Here is a 19,422-nt window from a genome sequence, read left to right as displayed (position 1 = left end):
CCGGTGGGCATTCATGCTGCCCTTCTCTGTATATGATCGATATCCCCTGTTAGTCCCATTTGGTACACGTCTTTCGCACTCAAACAGTATTCTAGGATAGGTCGCACAAGTGATTTGTAAGCATCTTTCTTTATAAACTGGTTGCATTGCCCCAATACTCTACTAATAAGCTGAAGTCTGCCACCTGCTTTACCTCTGACTAAGCCTACGTGACGATTCCATTTCGTATCCCTACAAAGTTTTACACCCAGGTTTTTTATACATGTCAGTCAAATTTGATTTTGCGGAAAACAGTACAGTCATTGTCATAAGGTGGGAATAGAGCAATTTATCTGATGTCCAAAAGGGCATGATCACGGCTCTTGGGCTAATATTGGAAGAACTACTCAAATGGCTAAAATCAGTTTGTAAAAAGGTGCACATCCTGGTTGAAGTATACAGTACATACCAAAATGGCACTATCTAAAACAGGCACCGAGGCAACTCTGTGCTCCGCAGGCTACAGATGATAGGGGTGTGTACGAGCAAATGGACATGCAGCTATCGAGCAACTGACTGTCCAGATGAACTGAGAGGCTACCGACAGCGTCTCCTCGACAACTGTTCGGCGAACACTGGCGTGCAGAGGCCCCCGCAGCAGGCACTCGTTTCACACACCCACACCGACTGCCATCCGTTGGCGACTGAGGCCGGAATTTGTATGCCTATACCACAACTGGACGTCCCAGCAGTGACGACTGGTGGCCTTTTCAGACAAATCGCGATTTATGCCCCGTCAGATACACTGATACTGGCGTATATGGCACAAAATGCCTGAAAGCAATCACGCTGCAATAATCTTTGTAAGGGCCCGGGCAAAAGGAGGAAAGGTTACGGTCCGGGGAATGTTTTCGTGGCACTCCCCGGGCGATATCGTCGTTCTACGAGGCACACTGGATCGCCTGAAGTACGTATCGATCATCTGGGACCGTGTCCCTCCTTCTAAGCAGTTCGTTTCTCCTCGGCACGAAAGCACCTATCGGCGAGACGGTGCGACGTGTCACACGGCCCGCGTAATTTACTGTACTCTCCCCGTTACCGAACTCCCCAGACTTCGACCCGAGCGAGAGTCACCTCGATCGGGCTGTTCGCGAGACGGATCCTCGACCGAGACACCTGACGGAGCTGTCCACGGCACTGCGATCAGCACGGCGCTGCAGCCCCGTTGGCATCCTCCGGAACATCACAGACACTCTTCCAGCAAATCTCACAATTATCCTTGCTCCTGACAGACGGTCGGTCACATTAATGTGACTGGACAGAGTGTAAATACACGTTCCCTTTGTTTTTTAACACTGCATCAGCTCACATCGAGGTAGTATCTGCAACATCTGAATGAAACAATCAATCCCAAGCCGGGCACGTTACTTGCTGCAATAACATCTAGTAAAAAATAAGACATTTCTGACAGCACGTGAGACGAGACACTCGATGTGAGTTGGGATGAATTAAATTGTGGACTTTTCACATAAACGTTAGAGGTGCACAGTTTTGTGAACGCTTGTCGTGTACAAAATGAGCAAAAAGTCTACAACTACTTTATTATAATTCTTACAGAAAGATGTAATTTGGTGCACATGACATCCTGTAGAAGTATTTGTTTTGTATTTTATTATGTGTTCGAGGTACTCCACGGGTGGCGCGAGGCAGACCGAGTTTGTCAGCGGACGTGCCCGAGTCACAGCGGGTGCCACACTGAGTCACAGACACTGTATATTGCGCCGAGGAGGACCTCTAAGCTCTATATCGTGATAGTATTCACTGAAGATGAAATATAACAGTGTCTCATTTTACTAAGGTTTGAAGCTCCTCTTTTCGTTCATCCGTGTTTGCAATTTCAAAACTGGGTTGTTTTGAAATCCTGCCTTATTCAAACGCAATTAGTTTATTTTTATATTTACCCAGACATGTTTCAACACCAATGTGTCATCTACTGTGGGTCAAATTTTTATTTATGTAAAGTACAATATCACATTTATAATCATTTAATTGCTGTAGGCCTAAGAATTACAATATGTGCAATTTTCTCTGTCTTGTTTAGACACTCACCTTAAAATTACATCACAAACTGAATTGTATTTTTATACACCAGTTTTAGTGCTCGTTTTCTTGACAGCATATCATCTGCAAACCAGCCAGGAATAAAATTATTTCGTATTTGTGAAGTACTGTTTCGAGGGTAGAGGTTATGTACGTTTCTGTACTTACATTTATTGTCCTGTTTCTTGTCTCTGGTTGGTGTCTCAATCAACTGCTATTTAGTGCAACGTATTCACTCAGTTTTCCACAAATATCCACTCACTACTTCACCTCGCACGCACTTTCACAACAAGTGACGAAATGTGATCTGAGCAGACACTTCTGACAACATACTCAGTGAGAGGTGTTATGTTATTGTCGCTCCTCACTTGTTCATCGTTGGTCTCGTGTTTGTTGTGGTGCTAATTTTGAATGTTTTGTCAGAACTGAATATGTCTGTGTGTGTGTGTGTGTGTGTGTGTGTGTGTGAGAGTGAGAGAGAGAGAGAGAGAGAGAGAGAGAGAGAGAGAGAGTGGTCTTTTCTTTTTTTCTGTCATGTTTTTTTGTCGGGACTTGTGTTTGTATAGTTCAATGAGTGTTCCAAACAGTGTGCAACAAAACCCTCTTTGGAACACTCAACGAACTACACAAAGGCAACTCCCAACAAAAAAATATGCCATAAAAAAGGACTTCTGTTTTCTTGGTCCCCCCCCCCCCTCTCTCTCTCTCACACACACACACACACACACACACACACACACACACACACACACACACACATATTCAGTTCTGACGAAACATTCAATATTAGCACCACAACAAACACGAGACCAACGATGAACAAGGGAGCAGTGACAATAACATAACACCTCTCACTGAGTATGTTGTCAGAAGTGTCTGCTCAGGTCACGTTTCGCCACATTTCGTGAAAGTGCATGTGAGGTGAAGCAGTGAGTGGAAATTTGTGAAAAACTGAGTGAAAACAATTCAGTAAATAGCAGTTCATCGAGATACCATCCCGAGTCACATAACAAGATGAAAAATATAAATACAGAAACACACATAACCTCTACCCATGAAACCGTTATTACAAATACGCAATAACTTTCTCCATGGGTAGTTTGCAGATGACATGCTGTCAAAAAAATGATGAAAACGAGCACTAAAACCGGTGTATAATAATACAGTTCAGTTTGCAATGTAATTTTAAGGTGAGTGTCAAAACAAAACAATGAAAATTGCACATATTGTAATTCTTAGGCCTACAGCAGTTAAATTATTATGAATGTGATACTGTACTTTACAGAAATAAAATTGACCCACAGAATATGACACATTGGCATCGAAACGTGTCTGGGTAAATATAAAAATAAACTACTTGTGTTAGCATAAGGTTGATTTTCAAAACAACCCAGTTTTTATAACAGTGCCAATAAGAAATTAAATTCATAATTATCACAAAGTCTTTGATCTGGTTCGATATTTTCATCTGATCACGTCCTGCAACTGTATTTAAACATATAATAAAAGTTATGTTTATTGAAGCTAATGGAAGTTATTTCAACAAACAGACAATTTAATTACAATGTAGAGGTCGCAACACTAGGCCAAAATTGGTGCCGCAAGCTGTCGTCGCGTCACAGCCTACCTCAGGCAGGTGCAGCATGTCCAGGTCCGTAGCGAGCGCCGACGCGAACGCCGTCTTGCCTGCCGCCGGCGGGCCTTCCACCACGACGATCTTAGAGTTATCGTCAAACCGGTGCCTCGTCTTGTCGATCCAGCTCCAGAAAACATTGTAACCCCGCTCCTGTACCAAGCGGAGAACAGAAAGATTAGTATTACTACTCTGGCATTGAAATCCTGTAACATGCTTATTAAAAAGACCAGGCAAATATGGGCAGGAATTGCGCTCTGAGACTTCAGTACAAACTTAATTATGCATATAGAAGATGATTTCATGTGGCTCTATTCTCTGGTGCAAGTCTTTTTATTGGTCACCACTGTGGTGACTTGCGGACCCCCTAACTTACTCCAGTTACCCAACTGGGAAAAGGGGACCTACAGTTTGACGTGGATTCTGAACCACATGTTTCTGGCAGTTGTTCACCGAGGTTCGATCCCGCGATGTCACAGTTTCTAGCTGTGTGCTCCACTGCTGGACCATGGTGCCAGACATATATACGAGGTGTGGCTCGAGAATAATGTAACTATTGCTGTAAAACATTTTTTTTTCAAAAACGTACATATTCAATTCTGGTCCCTCTCAATATATTCCCCTCTATCTCTACAACACTATGCAAATTTTTCAATGTTGGAAACAGAGCTGGAAGTCTTCCTCTGTAAGCTGCTCAATGACGCATGTCACTTTTTCTTTCACTACTTCGACAGACTGAAATCTTGTTCCTTTCAATGCAGGTTTTATCTTGGGAACAGATAAAAGTCAGATGCTGCTAAATCAGGCAAATATGGTCAGTGGTCTAACAATGGGTTGACATACTTTGCTGAAAACCTTTTTAACAGACAATTCAGTATGAGCGAGCGTGCTGTCTTGCTGCAGAGCCTGCGACTTATTTTCCCACAACTCGGGTATTTTTTTTCTTATTTTCTCATAGAGTTGGGCAAGGTAGTGCTGATGATTAATAGTTCGACCTTCATGAACCCAGTGAAGATACACAATTCAATGAATATTGGAGAGAGGAGGGGGAGGGGAGCAACAAAAATATCATCACTTTGAATCTCGAATCGCTCATTTGAGCTTTTTTTGCTTGTGCAATTCCGATGCATGGATTAGCATTTAGTTTCTGTATTCTAAGTAAAAAACCAAGATTCGACACATGTTATAACTCTAAGAAATTAGGATCATATTCAATTGTCTACAAAGCACGAGTACAAATATTTTCACAAGTTTCTCTTTGTTCGATCGTGAGAACTGTCGGCAACAGTTTTGCTCACACTTTTCTCACATGAAATTGTTCGTGTAAAATATCCTTACCTATTCTTTGTCAGCCGGTTCTGTTTCAGAAATTGATTGATTACTCTACTGACGATCAGATCACAAATGTTTTTAAATTTTCCACCTGTTTTTTGAATTATTTAAAGGCATCCTGGATGTGAGTCACCTTCAACATTTTTTCAGTCATCTCACCACTCAAAAACTCACATACATGATAAACTGTCCTCACCACACACTTCTTTCAGTAAAAGAAATTTTTCAGTAGCAATTTTTCCGAGTTTTGTGTGACACTCCACAACAATTTCTTGCTCAATTATTACACTCATTTTACTAGGAAAACAAAATAACAGCTCTCACACAAGCAAAGGCCATCGCGTGCCGATTTGTCAACAGACAAGGGTTCCATTTTTAATGAGTGAGGTACAGAATTCTAAAATGTAAATAAATTCTTGGAACACTGCTGCACTCATCGTGAGCTTTACGAAGAATACTGTCTAGATCATTTATACTTGTGAAGTTATGCAAAAGTATTCTACTAGCTGTCTTTTATTCAGGATTATTTACCTATTTCCAGTTATTAATGCTGAAACATTGATTGCAACATCCTCTGAAGCAAAGAAGCATCAAACCAATACACAACTGTAATGCTGCAGTGGAATCTATATTGCTATAAGGGAAAACCCAATTCACAGTGCACACCTCGGTTGCAGATTACCTATCAAACTGTTTCTAGGTGCAACAACAATATGATTTTGAATATTTCATATAATTACAGAGCTAATATTAAAACTTAAAATGCTGTCAAAATCTATTCATTAAGAGGTATAATAATATGTTAACAGTTTAGTATTACAGTTAGCAATGGCGTATACATCTTGAGGCAGTGTAACTAATGAGGTGCATACTGCCCATATTATATTTAGACAGTATTTTAGAATGAGAGCACTTAGTGGCTTCCAACGAGCTTTAAAAGTAATTTCAAACCTTTTTGATATTTTTTCTCACTTACGTGCTTAACATAGAATATTTAACTCAATTTGGAAAGTAATCAGACATTTGGAAGTATTTTACAAGTGAGACTTCAATTCTTTGAAAAACTGAAGGTGGGGTGGGGGGTCACGGATCCTGTTTTAGCTTAAAGAAACGTGTAAACTTGTAAAGCAGTGTCTAAGACACTGGGTGTATTATCCACACAGTGCCAACATATACTAGAACTACAATATTTTACACAGAGAAACAACAGCAAACTAGACACGAACTCGCATCTGCACCACCACTACACAAATTTAGAAACTGAGTCAACTCAACCTCCTGATACCAGATGTCAACTTTGTCCAGTGATGTAATGATGTGGCACAAACAGGAACAGAATAGAAGAATGACAACTTTTCCCCCCGTATAAGATGTCATATTTTTTTGTGGTGGTGCTGCTGCTGCTGAATTCGGAATGAATCTGCCTCAAAATTCAGACCTGTTTATACTGCTCTGAAGTGTGTGTGTCACATTATTATCCAGCCCCCGATCACGTAGCTCACAACGAGGGTCTCACCCCGGTGCGGTGACATTACGTTGCCCGCTCTGCTAATACCGGCAGCGCGCGGTGCGAGCTTTTGCCGAGTACGGCTAGCCCGACACACAGTTACTCCGACTCAGATGTCGCCACTCTGCATTTACCGGCCCACAGTCGCTACCGCAATACCGCGCAGTGGCTTACCCACCACTTATTACTAATCTCACTAGAAACTGGTTAGCGATGTTGGAATTCTTTGCACGTGTCCTTTAAACTAGTACATTCTTCAATAGTAAGTAATGGTAAGATAAGTAAAATGTCCTTTACAGATTCTATTGGGACGTCGCCTGCACGTAGGGTGTAATCCACAGTGTGCTAGTTCCAGAGACGGGAGATCCAGACCGAATCTGCAGGGCGGACTGACAACCGTCGCGATATATTGACAATATATCGACCCGTACGTCGCTAAGCTTAACACTGCTGGAAGCCGGCGAGGGCACTCTCGTACGAAATCGAGACACTCGATGCAGAGAGTGGACAAACAAGATAGCGTGTAGGTTATAGGAGGTAAAGAGTAACAGGAGGCACCTGCGAACTGCAGACACTCTGTGCAGCTGCCTCGAACTACAAGTTTCACTCGAGAGAATTAACTGGCAACCTCACACAATGCCTAAGGTTTCACAGTACGACACGGTTACAAACAGGCACGTTTCAGCACAGACAGTTGCTCCTGAAAACAGCAACGTCTTTGGGTTTAGACAAGTCCGAGCAAGATGGAAAAGGAGTAAAACTGCCGAAACAGCAGTCACCACTCATAAGAGGCCTCAGGGTGGGCCCGACTGACATGAAACGCTGTTGCTGCTAGCCATAATACCAAGGGCAGCTCAAAACTGTTGCTGCTGAACTTTTAGTTAGTTTGTTTGTTTAAAAGCCAGTAACATCCATACCTACTGAGTAGGAGAGGGGGAGAAACGTGAATCCAGTCAGCCAGACTCACTGGGGACACGCAGAGCCCCACGTAAGATCGGCCGGTGCCCGTGAAATGCCTGTGGATCACCGGACACTCTACAGATAGAAACGGTATGCCACGACAATCCTTTAACAATGGTTTTTTTGTATTTGGAGAAGTTCTCACTCAGAACGTCAGGCCGCAGACTCTGAGTCACTCGTAGCCGATCTCGGGTAAGCTCCGACTGAGTGTTTTCTCACTTGAAGTGATGCGCTATGCTGCTAGTGTTTGCTACTTCTTTTAGCTCTCATCCCACGAACACCATCACCAACTTCTGTTATGCAACCAGTTGCACCCTTTGCTTTTTCGTGTGTTTGGAACTGGCCTACAGTGTAGTAGTTAGTCAGAATGCAAATAAATAGTGTAATTCGGACCCCTGACGTTCTCGAGTTCCAAAATCTGCACTTCTCATAAATGCCCCTCCACACTGTTTGGTGCCCAACAGATCTGCTGTCACTGGAAGTTTGTCCTTCTGCATTTACTCTTCACCGCTCGCAAATCGCAGACTGGCCTGTATCCTGCTCTTCCCTCTGTCCTATGCTAGGGCACGACACTGTGGCTAGTGCACCGACCAACCTATATCCGACGTTCATTTACGCAAATGCTGGGCTAGTCTCCAATCTCCATCTCAGAAAATACTTTGTATGATATACAGATAGTGAAAATACGGTCACACACACACACACACACAACAAATTTTACACAATTGACAGACACGTGATGCACACGACTTCCTTCCCTGGGGTAACCGTTGGCAGAAATTTTTTTGGAGAAAACAACAAAATACGTGTTCCTTAATTAGTCCTTCATTTTAACACATGCTTTAGCATCTGAGACTATGAAGGTAAGATTTTTTCCGAGCCTGCACGAGTGGTTGCGTATTGTAGTGATTAAGATACACTCCTGATGTGTAGAATGTTATAGGTTGCAATCTCATAAGCTATTTTGAAAGTTTTTACTTTTGTATCATTATCAATATTACTGATATTATTATTAAGTTAACTGGCTTAAATGTAATTATTTTAATTTCTAATCCTTTGCTGCATCACTTTTGTCATTGTATGAACTTAATTTGCTGTTATAAAATACCTCTCATTTCAAGTTTGCTAACAATTATAATTAACTTCAAAAGTTTTACGAAATTAGTAGTTTTTATCATAGGTTTTTCTTCTGTGTTAACAGAAATTTGTGTCTTTGCTTAAATTCTTATAGGGAATTAGCAACTTTTTAGCTCAACAGATTAAAAGATAATCAGCAGGCTCAATTTAAAGTTATTAGTTCATTGCCTTATAAAACATCGCACCAGCCAAAATACAGCCCCACTGTTGATACTGTTCTCATACACTGGAGGGGTTGGTTGACATTCGTAAGCAGCTGGGAATTGCCCTGACTACTGTCAAATGACTGGCAGCTGCTGCGAATAGGTATTTTGGAAGAGCTCCCTGGGTACCAGAGGTACCTCAAGTACTATTCTCTCCTGTGGATCCTGTTTCCTCTGCAGAAAGAACAGGATCTGTCATTACTCGTCCATTTAACTGTGAGTGGTGTGTCAATGGTAGATCTGGGCATCCAGTCAGGGTGAAAGGGGACCAAGGAGGACTCAGGGTGTTGTACCGATCCCCTTAAGCAACAAGACTGAGGAGCAATTCAATGAAACTGAGCCAGTGGGACTCATTTCATCTGTTTTGGGGGAACCTGTTTAGTCCAGTATCACAAGGAGTCAAACACAAAAGGGTAGGGGCCTATTAATTGTTGGCAATCCAAATGGATGGTGAATTTTTCCCCTCAGGGAAAGGGCAGCAAGGGATAGGAAAGGCCAGCAGGTGCACTCAGTGTGTACGCCTGGGAGCCTCATTCAACATGTTTGAAAAGGCTATGCGAGCAGCCACTGAGGGAACATGGTGCAACCAGCTGCAGTTTGTGGTGCACGTTGGCACAAATGATGCCTGTCATCTGGGATCTGAAATCATTTTTGGGTAATTCCAGTGACAGGCACAGGAGGTTGAGAAAACCAGACTTCTGCAGAGTGTCAATGAAGCTCACAATTTGCAGCATTGTCCCTAGAACTGATCATGGCCCTTTGGTTCTGAGTCAAGCGGAAGGAGTGAATCGGAGACTTCGAAAGTTCTGTGACAAGATAAGCAGTGACATCCTGGACTAGTGCCATAGGGTTGAGAACTAAGGTCTCACTAAATGGGTCAGGTGTGCACTACACAAAGGACACTGCTACTCAGGTAGCCTACTGTGAGGGGTGCAAACAAAGGTTTGTTTTAGATTAGGCGGCTCTCCATCCAATCCAGGTAACAATAGCTGTAGGAAACCCAGAAGTATCAGTGTCAGATCAAAAGAAATTCCTCACAGAGGTGAGAGTATTAAAATCCTAATGGTGAGGTGCCAAAGAATTCGCAACAAAGTGCCAGAGTTTGAAGCACTCATGAAAAGCAGTGAAACTCTCATAATGCTATGTACAGAGAGCTGGTTGAAACCTGAACTTGATAGTGAGATTTTTGGGGAAATTCAAGGGTATATTGAAAGGAATACAAACATCTCAAAAATTAGATCGACGGAAGTGCAAAATGGCTAAGCAGGGATGGCTAGAGGATAAATGTAAAGATGTAGAGGCTTATCTCACTAGGGGTAAGATAGATACTGCCTACAGGAAAATTAAAGAGACCTTTGGAGAAAAGGGAACCACTTGTATGAATATCCAGAGCTCAGATGGAAACCCAGTTCTGAGCAAAGAAGGGAAAGCAGAAAGGTGGAAGGAGTATATAGAGGGTCTATACAAGTGCGATGTACTTGAGGACAAAATTATGGAAATGGAAGAGGATGTAGATGAAGATGAAATGGGAGATATGATACTGCGTAAAGAGTTTGACAGAGCACTAAATGACCTGAGTCAAAACAAGGCCTCAGGAGTAGACAACATTCCATTAGAACTACTGATGGCCTTGGGAGAGCCAGTCCTGACAAAACTCTACCATCTGGTGAGCAAGATGTATGAGACAGGTGAAATACCCTCAGACTTCAAAAGGAATATAATAATTCCAATCCCAAAGAAAGCAGGTGTTGACAGATGTGAAAATTACCGAACTATCAGTTTAATAAATCACAGCTGCGAAGTACTGACGCGAATTCTTTACAGACGAATGAAAAAACTGGTAGAAGCTGACCTCGGGAAGATCAGTTTGGATTCCGTAGAAATTATGGAACACGTGAGGCAATACTGATCTTACGACTTATCTTAGAAGAAAGATTAAGGAAAGGCAAACCTACATTTCTAGCATTTGTAGACTTAGAGAAAGCTTTTCACAATGTTGACTGGAATACACTCTTTCAAATTCTGAAGGCGGCAGGGGTAAAATACAGGGAGCGAAAGGCTACTTACAATATGTACAGAAAGCAGTTGGCAGTTATAAGAGTCGAGGGACATGGAACCAGTGGTTGGGAATGGAGTGAGACAGGGTTGTAGCCTCTCCCCGATGTTATTCAATCTGTATATTGCGCAAGCAGTGAAGGAAACAAAAGAAAAATTCGGAGTAGGTATTAAAATCCATGGAGAAGAAATAAAAACTTTGAGGTTCGCCGATGGCATTGTAATTCTGTCAGAGACAGCAAAGGACTTGGAAGAGCAGATGAATGGAATGGATAGTGTCTTGAAAGGAGGATATAAGATGAACATCAACAAAAGCAAAACGAGGACAATGGAATGTAGTAGAATTAAGTCGGGTGATGCTGAGGGGATTAGATTAGGAAATGAGACACTTAAAGTAGTAAATGAGTTTTGCTATTTGGGGAGCAAAATAACTGATGATGGTCGAAGTAGAGAGGATATAAAATGTAGACTGGCAATGGGAAGGAAAGCGTTTCTGAAGAAAAGAAATTTGTTAACATTGAGTATAGATTTAAGTGTCAGGAAGTCGTTTCTGAAAGTATTTGTATGGAGTGTAGCCATGTATGGAAGTGAAACATGGACGGTAAATAGTTTGGACAAGAAGAGAATAGAAGCTTTCGAAATGTGGTGCTACAGAAGAATGCTGAAGATTAGATGGGTAGATCACGTAACTAATGAGGAGGTATTGAGTAGAATTGGGGAGGAGTTTGCGGCACAACTTGACTAGAAGAATGGATTGGTTGGTAGGACATGTTCTGAGACATCAAGGGATTACGAATTTAGTATTGGAGGGTAAAAATCGTAGAGGGAGAGTAAGAGATGAATACACTAAGCAGATTCAGAAGGATGTAGGTTTCTGTAGGTACTGGGAGATGAAGAAGCTTGCACAGGATAGAGTAGCATGGAGAGCTGCATCAAACAGTCTCAGGACTGAAGACTACAACAACAATATTGAAAGGGTAGGCAAATGTGAAATGGAGGTAGTTTATTTCTCACAGCAGACAAGAAACTCAAATCCACCAAGGTAGAAATTGAAGCTGCTGTGAAATTGCTTGGACAAGACTCAGTATTAGGGGGAGGGCATAAAATGATAATTGGACCCTTCTATTACACCCCAGACCCATCTCCTGATGTAGCCAAAACCTTTACAGATAATCTCAGTTCACTTGTGCATAATTTCCCCATCATACTGCAACAATTAATGGGGGAAAATTACTGTTTTGTTAGTGGTGGGCATGATAAGACATCCTGTGAAACTTTACTAAATGCCTTCTCTGAAGACTACCTAGAATCCTACTCATGATGGAAATATATTGGATCTAATGGTGACAAACACAGCTGACCTCTCTGAGGATGTCCACATTGAAGTTGGTATCAGTGACAATGACGCAGATGTGGCAACAATGATTACCGAAGTACAAAAGACAACTCAAACAAACACCAAGTAACTAGATAAACAATCAGAATGCCATATCTAAATGTGGAACTTGAAACTTTCAGCACAGGGCAGGAGCACGTAGTGGAACTCTGGCTCAAGTTTAAAACAATAGTTGACCTAGCATTGGATAGATATGTATCCAGTAGAATAGTTCATAATGGTAAACCCCCACTGTATACAGTCATGGTAAAGAAACTTCTAAAGAAAAAGAGATTACTGCATAATAGGTGTAAAACTAAGTGCAGGGCTACATACAGAGAGAGATGCGGACTGAAATGCATTTGGCTGTAAAGTGAGCAATGTGCGATTCCTTCAATGAGTAACTGTAGCAGAATATTGTCAAGTGATCTTTCACAGAACCCAAAGATGTTTTAGTCATACATAAGGATTGTTAGTGGCACCAAAATTAGTGTCCAGGCCCTAGCGAATGAGACACGAACTGAAATTGAGAGTAGCAAAACAAAAGCTGAAATGGTTAATTCGGTTTTCAAATGCTCCTTTACAAAGGAAAACCCAGGAGAATTCCCCAATTTAATCCTTGTAGCACTGAAAAGATGAATGAAATAAGTATTTGTCAATGGTGTTGAGAAACAGCTGAAATCGTTAAAATTGCACAGAGCTCCAGGGCCTGACAGAATCTGTCAAGATTCTATACTGAATTTGTGGCCGAGTTAGTCCATCTTCTACATACAATCTATCGTAGACCCCTCGAACAAAAAAGCTGTGCCCAGTTCTTGGAATAAGGCACAGGTCACACCTTTCTACAAGAAGGGTAGTAGAAGTGATCCACAAAACTACTGCCGAATATCCTAGACATCAATTTGTCGCAGAATCTTAGACCATATTCTGACTTCAAACATAATGACGTATCTTGATCAGAATGACCTCCTTAATGCCAACCAGCAGGGATTTCGAAAAAATCAATCATGTGAAATCCAACTCACACTTTTCTCATATGACATACTAAAAGCTTTGGATCAAAGTAACCCGGTAGATACAGTATTTCTTGATTTCCGAAAAGAATTTGACTTAGTACCACACATACACTTATTGTCAAAAATATGATGATATGGGATATCAAGTGAAATTTGTGACTGTACTGATGACTTTTTGGTAGGGAAAGCACAGTATGTTATCTTGGATCAAGAGTCATCATCAAATGTAGAAGAAACTCTGGTGTGCCCCAGGGAAGTAATGTTGGGACCTTTGCTATTCATGTTGTATATTAAAGATCTTGCAAACAATATTAATATTAAAATCAGGGTTTTTGCAGATGATGCAGTTATCTACAATGAAGTGCTATCTGAAAGAAGCTGCAGATCTTGATAAGATTTCAAAGTGGTGCAGAGATTGGCAACTTGCTTTAATTGTCCAGAAATGAAAAATTGTGCACTTCATTAAACAAAAAACATAGTATCGTATGACTGTAATATCAATGAGTCACTGTTGGAATCTGCCAACTCACACAAATACCTGGGGGAAACACTTTTTAGGGATATGAAATGGAACAATCACATAGGTTCAGTTGTCGGTAAAGCAGATGGTAGGTTTTAGTTTATTGGTAGAACATAGGGGAATTGCAATCAATCTACAAAAGAGATTCCTTATGAATCACTTGTGCATCCAGTTTTAGAATATTGCTCAAGTGTGTGTGTGTGTGTGTGTGTGTGTGTGTGTGTGTGTGTGTGTGTGTGACAGAGAGAGAGAGAGAGAGAGAGAGAGAGAGAGAGAGAGAGAGAGAGAGAGAGAGAGACCAGTACCAGATAGGCCTAACAGGGCACACAGAACGTATCCAGAGACGGGCAGCACGAATGGTCACAGATTTGTTTAAGGACTGAACTGGAAGACAGTCATGTAAACTATCTCAAAAAGTCTATTAACAAACCAGCTTTAAATGATTACTCTAGGAATATACTACAACCCCCTATGTATTGTTCACACAGGGCTGGTGAAGATAAGATTAGAATAATTACTGCACACACGGAAGCATTCAAACAATCATTCTTGCTGAGTTCCATACATGAATGGAACAGGAAGAAACCTAATAGCTGGTACAATAGGATGTACCCTTTGCCATGCACCTCACAGTGGTTCACAGAGAATAGATGTAGACAGCATGAAAGACAATCTACACTACCAGCCACTATAAGAAAAATCATATTGTAAAAGAGCACAAACAACTTTCTAACAAAAACATCACAAACACCAACTATGTAACACTGATGTCACACTTCAAAGAACACAACAGATTGCACTGTTTATTAGATGTATCATTTTATTCCTTACAAAAAAGCAAAAGCATTGAACTGTCGAAAGGCACACACAAAAGAAATGCTGGGACCATAGAGGCACATCTACAAGAACTATCCTACAACATTTCATCCACTTACATATCAAAATGCAAGTAAACAGACAACCAAGTACGAATATTATGGTTGTAAACTTGCAGCTTGAAACTTATTTGCAGAAGGTGATACAGTAATGATATGTCCACAGAGAGCAAGTACTCATTAGCTGGTTTTGTTTATTTATCCTTTTTTTTAAATTATAGAGCTATTAAACTCCTTAGTAGGCCCAATGTATTTCCCCTTAAATTAATTCCCATTACGTCAAGCAATGTAGGTTTTGAACCTAATCATCACAGCAATTCCCAACATCTAGCATCACTCACCTACTCTCACCTACTGCTTTTTGTACAAATCACGATCTAAAGAATTAATAAGAAATAAAATACGTAAGATCTACATGCCAATACATTTACTCCCTAGCCTTATCTATGGTTAGTAATTAGAATGAACATAGAATGAACTGTGAAATTTAAAATCAACATACTAAAATAAATCTGTATAGACTATGCACCTCTTCGGAACAGAGTTTCACGTTCTGGTGCAATAGTCTTTAACAGGTTGCCAATGTGCATTACTGGACAGGAAAATCATAATCCTGGAAACTGCAAAACAGGGCAGTAAAGGAATACCGGGTCGACAGAAGCGTCCGATCCCACGCGTCTGCTTTGACCCATGACGTAAGGGTGTTGCGTGTGACGTCATGACGGCGCGGAGTGTGGTTTGTGAGCGTGGAGTGTTTGTAGATGTCATTGTGTTGTGGTTTGTTGTGCTCTCTGGTGGTATGTTCAGGGTTTTCGTTTGTGTGGTGTAATGGGCTCAGTTTGCTTTTCCTCATTATCCAGAATTGTTCGAGTGTCGGCTGTGTTTGTAGTGGAATTCGTTTCAGTGAGTTAACGATTTTGTGTGAAGGTTAATTTAGTGTTGTTCGCTGTACATCTTGTGGTAATTTTAGTAAAATTAATCGGTTGTTGTTTTTGTTCAGGAATGGATATGACGGATAACATTAACAATGTGCAGGTCAAGGGAAGTGTTCGATCCCAATGTGTGGCTGTGTATGTTGATATTGGTATCGGGAAATGTTTTTGAGCTTTATAGGTCAAGGGAAGTGTTTGATGCTAATTTATGGGATCGGGAACTGCTGTTGAGCTATATAGGTCAAGGGAAGTGTCCGATTCCAGGTGATTGTGTTTAGTGGTATTTGGGGAGCTTCGTGATGTTGGTTTTTTTCGGCGTTTTGTGTGGTGGTGGGTGTCTAAATTTGTTTATATTTAGTTTGCCCCCACCCAAAAACACCCCATTTCCCGTGCTTGTCCCGTTAGTGTCATTAGGCTTTTTGTGGAAAGAGTGTGTGTTTGTGTTTCGATGTATTTTTGTCCTCATAATGTGTACGTACCGACTTTATATGCGCCATATTGGAATCGTGGTTTGTGGTCGTTCCCGCCATATTTGTGACGTCATGGGTCAAAGCAGACGGGCGGGATCGGACGCTTCTGTATTTCTGGAATACCTCATTACACCCTATCCCTACAATCTATCAAAATAGCTGCATTCATTCAGCAATGTAAATTCCATATTACCCTAATGTTTATATTAAACAATTTTAACTTTGACAGTCCACTGATAATGGTGTGCATAAAATTACATAAATGTTTCATTTCAAAATGGCAACTGAACAGCATAAAAGGAGGACCAATGGCTGTTTTCTCATCTCATATCTCTCTCTCTCTCTCTCTCTCTCTCTCTCTCTCTCTCTCTCTCTCTCACACACACACACACACACACACACACACACACACACACTCAAAAGTAATGTGATACTAATTCCCGTAAGTGTCAGGAGACATAATTTGTTGCTGTAGTCAAGCTGCCAAAAGAATGTTCCTGATGCTTCGTGCACGAGGACTGCATTATGTGTAGAGGACATTAGTGCCAATCTGAGCTGTGGAATTTGTAAATGTTGCCATGGCCATGGTAATGTGTGTGTGTGTGTGTGTGTGTCAAGGGGTGGGGGAGGGGGGGGGCGCAGTAGCAAATGTAGGTGGTATTGCCAGAGGCAAAACATCACAATTACTATGCAGAGTGTCCCATTTATCTTGAGCACCCTAAATAACTGTTTGTCCAGATGTAAATTACAAAATGTTTCCAGAAAATGTTCTTTAGCCTTCAGGGGGACATCAATCAGTTGATTGCCTTCATTGAAGCTCTCCTTCTTCTTTTTTTTTTTACAAAATTGTGAACAACGGTATGACTTTTATAAAGGCACCCTGCATTTTTTATTCGGTAATTTATTTCCTATCCTAAATACCTATTCAAAAATGTATCACAGTGTACCATTCACTGAAACATAATGTTATTAATTACATAACATTGATGTTGATGCTCCCAGCACTTAGTACAGGTATTTGGGGTAATGGAACACATTCACAAGTTGACATTGACAGAGGACAAATGTAAACATAAGTAGAATGCACACCCATCAGTCCGTCAATGATAGTCAGTTGAAGAGTTGTGCGAGTAGAAAAGTGGCTTTTAGGTGCAAAGTCCACTATTTTCAGAAGCCAATGGTTCTATATAATAATCAAGTGCAGCAAAGACAACAAATCCAGCACTTCGCACTACAGGAAAATTACGTGCCTCAGTAAATGTAAACATTATCTATAGAAGGCTGTAGTGCAATTTTTACTTAATCACTGTGATTAGCTAATTTCGACTTAGCGTTATTGTCAAGCAGCTAGGTACCACCTCCCCCAGCGGACAATTCTTATTGAACCGTATACATTCGTTCAACTTAACTGAAGGCTGTGGATCCCCACAAATACAAAATTTTGAGGACTTTGCCTAGTACAGCATGGGATTCTGTAATTAAATACCAACATATTTGGATGAAGATGCTGAAGTTGAACGAACGCATACTGTTCAGTAAGAACTGTCTACAGGAGGAGCTAACACTAAGGTGCTCGGCAATGACGCCTAGTTGAAGTTAGCTAATCACACGATTAAATAAACATCGCATTACAGCCTATTATGGACTATGCTTACGTTTATTAAGTGGCTTGAGGCTGTGGATCCCTACAAATCCAAAATTTTATGTGCCTCAGTGCTTTCTTTCCCGTTCCTCATGATATTTAAATTAACGATTATAGCAAGCACAGTGGCTGTATTAAACCAAACCTATAGATGTAGTGCTGTTACGAGTATATTTGGACACCAACCAGATGTTAAGTACTACCAACATTTCTTCCGGTTTATTTACACATTAGGGGTTGCTTTGCTACACAAAGATAACACACGGAAAATTCAAATGGATCAGTACAACATTACTTGGCTGTACACTGCTTCGATTCTGTTAGAGAGTAACTGGAAATTCAGGGTTACAAATGTTTTGTCTGCTATCTTCCTGATCTAGAGTCCAACACTGGCATCGTAGAGAAATGCGTTATTTGAAATGCTCCGTTAGTACAAGATTACTTTACGACACGATTAACGTTTAGCAAACGTAATGTTCCTGTGTGTGTGTGTGTGTGTCTCTCTCATATAATCTTCCACAAAATTGAGTTTCTATGCTATGAAAACATAACCTAGATTACTAGAAATTATACCAACCTTATAAGGCCAAGGTGCTGGTCTTTTATAATTCTTGTCCCTCAGTGCTTTTCCTGATATTCCACATACTTGTACTTGGAATAATCCGCCAACATTAGGGGTTGTTCTGCCACAGATCAGTGGCTTGGACCCTAATACCCTGCCTAAAGTGACCTTCACACATGCCAATGCCATAGTCCACTTCCTACAGTGTTCGAAAACAAATTAATTGTAGCGCTACCGACGCAAACTTTCTTTTATTAAAAATTATTTAATTGGCTGTACTTTTCAATAAACGCTTTTTACACCACATTCGCAGACCTCCTTCCCCCACCACACCACCTCTTTAATCCAGCCCAGTAGCCCACATACAATAAGGTCTCTGGTGCTACCTACATAGTAGAAATATCTCACTCAATGGTGCTACCACAATATGTGAAGCTACACATGTCGACCTGTTTTCCTAAAGTAAAATAAACTAAAGATCTAATTTAATTTTGTATTTTCATTTTATAGTTTGGTTTCCGAACAAAATAGTCACAAATAAAATGCGTGACTTACGTGTCCATATCTTTTGTAGGTCCAGCGATAGACTTTTTCAATAGCCTCTGGAAACTATCAATAAACCAAACTTACCGAAGTTATTGAGGTTATCCTTCTAGTATCTCCAAACAGAAAAGGCATTAAGTAGCAAAACAAAATTTGTAGTATGTAAGTATAGTGTATTGCAGTGAAGGAGCCATCCCGCCAAATGAAAATAAATCAGACATTTCTGACTGCTAGCTGTCAAGTGAATTTTAATACGTTCTCGTCGCGTTTGTTGGTAATTTTATTTGTTATCGTGAGCGGTTTTAATTCTCAGACTTCATTTCGACGTTAAATAGCAAAGCGAGCGTTATATAAAATTGCTGTATTCTCTCGTTTTGTGTTGTTTTGCAAAGTGTCGGATAAAAAATTTCGTTCAAAACACACATTCGTATGTGTGTTACCATACCATCTCTAAATCTCACATTATTTCTTAGAGTTATTCATCTCTTAAACTTTTCAGAATGTTATTCTCTTGAATTATGGATTTGTAGCAAAAAACATGTGATGTGCAACTGTATTTTGGTATTTTGTACCATTATCCG

General features: G+C 40.7%; 1 protein-coding gene across 1 annotated transcript in view; it reads right to left on the bottom strand.

Annotated features, from left to right (window-relative positions):
• LOC126213193 (NADH dehydrogenase [ubiquinone] 1 alpha subcomplex subunit 10, mitochondrial) overlaps positions 1-18,650 on the bottom strand; it is a 76,537-nt gene extending 57,887 nt beyond the window's left edge. Inside the window, exons 1-2 of the mRNA XM_049940818.1 lie at positions 18,314-18,650; positions 3,707-3,865 (exon numbers count right to left, since the gene is read on the bottom strand). Coding sequence (XP_049796775.1) covers positions 3,707-3,865; positions 18,314-18,487 — 333 coding nt within the window. The 5' untranslated portion in view covers positions 18,488-18,650. The remainder of the gene's footprint in view (positions 1-3,706; positions 3,866-18,313) is intronic.
• Between the last annotated feature and the right edge of the window lie 772 nt (positions 18,651-19,422).

This window comes from Schistocerca nitens, chromosome 11 (genome assembly GCF_023898315.1).
Source record: "Schistocerca nitens isolate TAMUIC-IGC-003100 chromosome 11, iqSchNite1.1, whole genome shotgun sequence".
Classification (NCBI taxonomy): Eukaryota; Metazoa; Arthropoda; class Insecta; order Orthoptera; family Acrididae; genus Schistocerca; species Schistocerca nitens.
The sequence above is the reverse complement of the archived record's forward strand: the minus strand, read 5'-3'. Positions and strand labels throughout refer to the sequence as shown.